Here is a 7,633-nt window from a genome sequence, read left to right on the forward strand (position 1 = left end):
AGACTGAGGAGGAGTGGGCCGATGGGGGTGGGGAGGTAGATGGGAGTTGGGGGAGGTAACTGGAGGAGAGGAGGGAGAGGAAACTGTGGTCAGTGTGTAAAATAAAGGGAAACTATGTTAATTACATTAAAAAAAAACCTGTTTCTCAAACCTTCACTGCTCATGAAAATGATTTTTTTTGTTGCAGAATCGAATGCATGAGAGCATGAAGTTGTTTGACAGTATATGTAACAACAAATGGTTTACAGACACCTCCATCATCCTTTTTCTAAACAAGAAGGACCTCTTTGAAGAAAAAATCAAAAAGAGCCCCCTCACAATATGCTACCCAGAATACGCAGGTATTTGACTTTTAGAATAACTTAGCAAATCATGTATTCCTAAGTGAAACTTCCCCTTAGGCCAGATTGTTCAGTTGTTGGTTTGAATTCATCGGCTTACTCATTCTTGCACTGGATTTTCCAAACTGCCTGTGAACACAAATAGTTCTTGAAGGTGTGGATGAGTTTTCTGAAAATCCCTTATTCATTTTATGGAAAAGCTTCAGGTGATTTCCAGAAATGGCTCCATATCTTTATGAATTTAAAAACTGACTTGCTCATACAGATCACAGATTGGATCAACAAAGTGAAGATCTGTCTCTGCTTGCTATCTCATCACACACACACACACACACACACACACACACACACACACACACACACCATGCCTAGGACTGTGGGGAGACAGTGAAGAGGAGCCAGTCAACAGCTGCTTCCTCTACGGTGTCAGGGAAAGTTTCTTAAGAAATCCAGTCCTCGATCATGAGACTCTTAATGGTGCTTGAGTTTTGCCGCTATGGACAGTGTCCTCCAAGAGGAAAGCAGATTTGAAGTGAAGACCCAACTTTTTCAAGGTTAGATCTATGATCTTGATCAAAGCAGGTATTTTTCTAGGTTCCAGTGCCTCATCTGTAAAACTGGAAGTTGGAATAATGCATTGGTTTAAATTTGGTTTAGTTCCTTGGAGCACATCCCAAGCTGCTATTGAAAATGAGTCAGTGTTCATACATGTGAGCCCCAGACTTGGGAGGTGAATCAGGAAGATGAGTACTTCAAGGCCATCTGGGCTACATAGTAAGTCCAAAGACAGACCAGAGTATATGAGAACCTATCTCCCCAAACAAAAAGTGAATACCAGGGACAGAGCTGCTGACCCACTCTCTCTTCCAGCCCTCGCATATAAGCAGAGGAAATTGGTTTTCATATTTATATTTAAGTGATGGGCCCTGTCTCTTTAAAAAATAAAACTGCCACTGGTTTGTATGAACTCTAAATCTAAAATCAAAATATTTTAACCTTTACCTCAGTCTGTTTGAAAGAACAAAAAATTCTCAAGAACTTCTTAAAGTCCAAATAAAATTTCAGTTAGCGATGCAGCAAACGCAGTGATGGTGAGTGTTGCATGAGTGTCCTCACACAGCTGATGTTGGCTGGCCCGTGGGGCCGGTCCTGGGGTAACCCCATTCAGGCAGCTGAGAACAAGAGCTTAATGCAGACACAGTCCAACTTCAGACCCCATTGCGTCGCGTGTCTGCACCCAGACCTACACCGGTCAAGCTGCTTTTAATTAGAGTCTCATTGGAAACAGAGAGGAAGTGTCTTTGATAAACACAGGAATATTACAGAATTATTTGGTATCCCAAAGGCTAAGATTATAATTTCAAATCTGCACTACCTGCTCTATGATTGGCTAAGTTGCTTCTTGCATCGACATCAGCTCCTGGGTCGTATGGTTATGGCCTTGTGTGGATGAGGCTGTGTGGCCCTGCCAGCCACTTGGGTGTGTCCTCCTTTGTCTGTGCCTTGCCGTGCACTTCCTCCCCCATCACTGTGAGTTGCCATTTCACCAACGTCCGTCTCCAGCCCTGTGATCTCTTTCCCAAACTATCCTTTCATAGTCATATTTATTCTTAACTGTGCAAAATTATGTTTTCAGCCCAAGTTTCTCTCGGCAGCCACTTGCTTCTATTTTCAACGGCTTCCTGAACACAGTTTTTAGCACTGCAGTAGAAACAAAGCTAATACTGTTTTCTTTCTCTCCTCTTCTCACTCTCTCATAAAGTTTCCAGTTTCCTAGTTTTGAAGTTGCTTTAACCCAATCATATATTCATTTAGGAAAGTTCACATATTGAAAATACCTATTCTCCCAGCATGCATGTACACACAATTGCAACACACACACACACACACACACACACACACACACACACACACACTTTGCTCTTTCATTTTTCAGACTGAAAATCAGATCATAGAATGTATTCAGTAGTTTGCTCATGAATTTGCTAGCCCTTGGAGTGAAGCAATTTAGCTACCCAGAATGTATGTTGCAAATGAACTATGTACTTGGCGTAAACTGCTTCACCCAAACACATTTGTAATTAATTTAGTGGTTATATTTTAATAGCTTCCTTAACCCAATAAGCCATTGTTCATTGCATCCAAATTTTAGAGAATATTTAATAGAATATGATGTTTATAAGGTTATTATATAAAACAATTAAAATATAAATGTATTCAGGGTCTGTGGTTTTATCATCTGTGCTATCCCAGGACACTAAACAGTCTCTCTCTAGCCTTGCCCTGTGTCATTCATTGTACTGGAGTTTTCTGAATGGTGTGATAAAAGTGGTTAGGGCTTGCAAGATAGAGTTATTGCATTCTGTGTAGGATACCTAATGCTGAAAAAGAACTGAGAGCCAGTAAAGCATATCACAAAGCTGAAGTAGTGTTTGTGTCGTCTATAGGAGTTTTTAGTCACATAGAGCCTGTCTGGATTTGGTTAATTACGGGTTGTTATGTAGAGCACATTTTGAGCATTTGTGGAATGAGTCAGAATACTGGATTGTGAAGGACAGCAGAGAAACAGAGCTGCAGGATAAGGGGCACATTATATGCTGAGCTTTCATGATATACACTGAGCCTCAGAATAAGGGGTACTTTAGGTACTGAGCTTTGGTGATACATACTGAGCCCCAGATGTGGAACCGAGCATCTAAGAACAGAATCCACAAGCACAGAATCTTGAAAGGCAGACAAGTAATTTTGGGTTATTACAAAAGAGAGATTTAATAGGTTTTGTTCTGTTATATATCTTAACCTATTTTCTGGCAATATTAAGTGCACATGAACACAGTTAGCTGTAATGTGAGGCATGTTTAGAAAACCACAACCAATTAAAATGCAGAGTTGTGGGGCCCACTTCCAATTCATACATCCACAGATCACTCTTGCACCCAAGGCTCAGAGAACAAAGCTGAAGAGGAGGCAGAAAGATTGTGAGAGCCAGAAGATCAGAGTTCCCTGTGGGATTGTTCTCGTAGTGATTTCAGAAAGTGCACACATAAAGTCTCACCAACATGACTGCCTAAACATGAGCTGAACAAGGACAAGAGCAGTAGACACGCTGATGTAGATGGGGAAAAACTCAAGAGACCTCAACCCTACACAGAGAACTACAGGCAGTAAGGATGCTGAGAACAGGAGAAATGGTCTTCTCCAGGGACGAGCACACCAATCGGTTATTCGATACCAAATGGTCAGCCCTGAAAACATGTACACAAGCAACCTATACAGACTGAGCAGGTTGTATTTAGGAACATATATGTATGGACACATATATATTTACATGTAACAGCAATTAATGATAAAGGAGGCTGTGAATTTGAAAGAGAGCAAGAAGGGATATATGGCAGGGTTTGGAGGGGGGAAAGGGAGCAGGAAAATGATGTAATTATATTATAATCTCAAAAAGAAAAGAAACAAAGAAAAGGAAAGAAAAGTGGATATACAGTATAAAAATACAAAGTCAATATCTAATACCTGAGTCAAGAAACTGATCTGTCCAATACCCAGAATCCCTTTTGCCTCCTTTCAGTCTCAACTAAGCATCTCCCCTTCTCCCCCAACAAAATTATTTAAGAGTGGCCTTTTCCTCACGCACACATTTTGATTGTTTTGCAAACAACTATTAGGTCACATGGGGTATGTACATGTTTGTGTCTGGCTCCTTGGATCCAGAGAATACCCTAAAAGTTCACTCATGTTACGTTGTCTTGCAATACTGCTTACATCCTTACTTCTGAGTGGCTGCTAATGATGTGATGCTCCCAGATCCCATGTGTCAGTGACAGTGCATGGACTGCCAGGCCATTTCCTGAAGTAGAAGGCCATGCTCTAGCCTTCTTTGTGACTCTTCTTTGACCATAACATAAATTTCTACCAAGCCTACACCCAACAACTGGAATTTCTGGGTCTGTGTGTGCTTTTCCTCAGATCCTGCCAACCCAGTTCTGAATTGTTCTTACTCGGAGCCAGTCTCTAGCCCCTCACCTGAAAGCAGGCGTATGCCATCATTGTTTTTTCTAACTTCACAACCTTTAACCCTATTACAGACTTGATATAAGTTTTGAATAAAAAGGGATGACAAAAGCATATTAATGAGTAGCCATGAAGGGGTGAGGGAAATATTCAGCTAGCATTACTGATTCACCAGTCAGTTAGCACAGTAATACTAAGCCGCCATTAGGGTCTGGTGCTTGAATTCTCCGGCTTGGGGATGTAGATGATGGAGGGTGATAGAAAAGAGGTCGGCTCTTGGAGACTTAAGCAGAAACAGAGCACACATAGACTACCATATAAAGGAGTTTTTAAGTTTAAAGATGGCTTGTAAAGATTTCTTTACACAAAGTGTTTTTCATTTGAAAAAAAACAACAACAACAACAACGACATTTTGTTCTAGAAAGTGGGGTTTTGGAGTCCCTTTATTTTATATTTGGAAAATTGATCTGTGTTTTAAAGTACATTTTACTTATACTATACATGTATAACTTTTTGCATACTTCTTTCCTTCTTTTTCCATCTCAGGATCAAACACATATGAAGAGGCAGCTGCATATATTCAGTGTCAGTTTGAAGACCTCAATAAAAGAAAGGACACAAAGGAAATCTACACACACTTCACATGTGCCACAGATACTAAGAATGTGCAGTTTGTGTTTGATGCTGTAACAGACGTCATCATCAAAAATAATCTTAAAGATTGTGGTCTCTTCTAAGTTTTGCAGTTGATAGTAAAATGCATTTTCAAACCAAATGAGTACTTATATATGGATCTCTCTAGACTAGAGCCTCCCAGCAACACAGAATGTAGTATACAGCAAATGCATCCTGTACCTGACCAAAGTTGTTCTGTTTTGTGTCTCTATCTGAAAGTCAGAGGAACTTTCTCAAAGGTGAAAGATGTTCCTGTGATGTGAAAGTGAGGTGTGCTCATGAAGCTGGGCTCTAGTGTACTGATGATTTCTGTGTAAGTGTAAATATGCAAATGTAAGATGTATTTATAACATTTGATTTCCCATATTATGTTTAGGTTGTAAGAATGGCAACTTACGATTCTAGTGTGATGGCTTTGGAAATAACATAAATATTAAGTACCTTGTAATGAATGACAGATTAGTTCTGTGTTTGCCAGTTTTAAACAGCTTTATTTATGTTCGTGTCCTATAAATTTTAGGTACCGTAATTAATATTAGGAAATGTCACAAACCCTTACCTTGACTCTATGTATACTTGTATTCATAAAATGTTATTTGTACAAACATTGCACAGACTATTTTAATAACATGAGTTGTTCTCTAAAGGTTATGTGTTTCATGGGGATGTTCTTACAGAGGTGAGGCACACCTGCCTTTGTATCAGTTAGTTAAACATTGTGTGCATTGACATTTTCTTCACAGAGTGCATGATGTTTCAATTTTACCTTAGATTTGTTTTAAGAAGCTAAAATTCCAGATTTTTAAGGAAAGAGGACCTTAGACTTAAAAACACTTCACTTTTAGTCCATGTACCAGCTCAGCTTAGCATCTGGATGGCATATCTGCATTGCCTTCGGGTGATGCCAGGTTAATTTTATATACTTAAATAACCATGGTTTTATTTACAATAAAGTTTAAATGAGTGAGGAAAGCATTTTTGTGGGTAAAAATTTTTTAGTATGTGAACTTTGAGATATTCATTTATGTATTTTCCTTGAGAAATCCCTTGTACTGAAGCATACATGACAGTTCTTTGTTAGGAAGATAACCAGAAAACACTCTATTACTGATAGTATGCAAGCTTTTGATTCATATATAACTGGTTTCAAGTTTATCACTTTATGTCAAATGGCGCTTCTTTTCCCTTAGACATTCAAATCCCTTCCACTTGCTGGAATTTATATTCTTTTAACGCTACACTCTGATTTCTGACATTAAGAGGACAATTACGCTTCAAAATTGAATAGTAGTATTTAACGAGATCAGTGAGTGTGTGTGTGCATCCGTGGGTGTTACATAGTGCTGCATACTGAACTCTGTTAGTTAGTGCCACCCTTCCTCCTTTAATCGTTTACAGTGTGTCTGTGGGCCCTTGTGTAGGCAGACTGAACAGCACTCCCCAGCTCATCTCCCTTTTTAACTCACCCTGTAACGTTAAGACTTTCTATAAACTTTGCCAGTGAGCGGTTTCTCACTTGCGTCAGATGTTGCCACCCCTACAGTCTCCTTGTTGAAGTTTGTGCATATGTAAGTGTAGGGAGAATCATAAACTACATTCACATCTGTTTACTTTGGGGGAAGTTGTTTTCTTTTGTAATGTAAAGAAATTCAAGGTGATCAAAATTCCTTCAGTGTTAGTTTAGATTATTTTATGTGCCTTTCATGAAAGATATGTTTTCATTCATTTTACTAATGGAAGACCTGTCAGACCCACATTGTGAAGCTATGTATGAAATTCAACTATTATCTGAATAAATTTGAATGATGAAAAATAGGGTTTAAAAGCCACAAAGAAGCACATACTGGTGACCATCATTGGTGAATCCCTTAACTCTACTCTGTGTAACTGTGCTACTAATACATCCTAATAAATTTAAATTTTTAAAATTTTATAAACCTGTTGACTGAACTCATTTTGCATTGGAATTTAGGTGTCTGTGTACAGAAGCTTCCTTCTTGTTTCCAGTGCTCTTGTCTTCTTGGCTTTACCTGTCTGAGAAGTTTGAGTTTGCCCTAAGTGTTCTTGTACAGTATGATACCAAAATTTAAATTGCCTGCCTGCAGGCCCCTTACGGGAATTCAAACCCCATATCACTGTGCCCAGATCAATGCATCATCATTTTCTCTTAAGCCAATTATTACCCTTTAGCTACTCCTGCAGTTTTGATATTGAATGTATTCCAAAGACCCATGTGTAAATTGCTTTGTCCTAGGGTGACTAGATGGCAGGCAGAGCAGTAGGGGTCCTTAGCCATGAGGGTGTCCTTTAGTAGAGGCTTGTGTGGATCTGGCCCCTTCTTGCTTTCTTTAATGCTTGGCTTAAGAAGTGAGTGGATTCATTTTACCATGTGCTTCTATCACGATGCCTTGCCATAGAGCTTAAACAGTGTGGTCAGTCTCTCAGACTGGAATCTTCAAACCCATAAGCCAAGATAAGCCTTTTCCCTTTGTAAGCTTGTTATGTCAGATGTGTTGCATAGTTACAGAAAGCTGCATAACATACCTGTTGTGTAGCATCTTCATCCAGATACATACAATTCAGAGGTCACATGTGG

At 39.3% G+C, this 7,633-nt stretch overlaps 1 protein-coding gene across 2 annotated transcripts in view; it reads left to right on the forward strand.

Annotated features, from left to right (window-relative positions):
• Positions 1 to 6,974, forward strand: part of Gnai1 (G protein subunit alpha i1) — an 82,619-nt gene extending 75,645 nt beyond the window's left edge. For both annotated transcript variants that reach the window (XM_052719760.1, XM_052719761.1), the window contains exons 7-8: positions 188 to 341; positions 4,909 to 6,974. In XM_052719760.1, coding sequence (XP_052575720.1) covers positions 188 to 341; positions 4,909 to 5,099 — 345 coding nt within the window. In that variant the 3' untranslated portion in view covers positions 5,100 to 6,974. The remainder of the gene's footprint in view (positions 1 to 187; positions 342 to 4,908) is intronic.
• Positions 6,975 to 7,633: the final 659 nt, after the last annotated feature.

Source organism: Peromyscus californicus, unplaced genomic scaffold, assembly GCF_007827085.1.
Source record: "Peromyscus californicus insignis strain IS unplaced genomic scaffold, ASM782708v3 Scaffold_6__1_contigs__length_162567912, whole genome shotgun sequence".
Classification (NCBI taxonomy): Eukaryota; Metazoa; Chordata; class Mammalia; order Rodentia; family Cricetidae; genus Peromyscus; species Peromyscus californicus.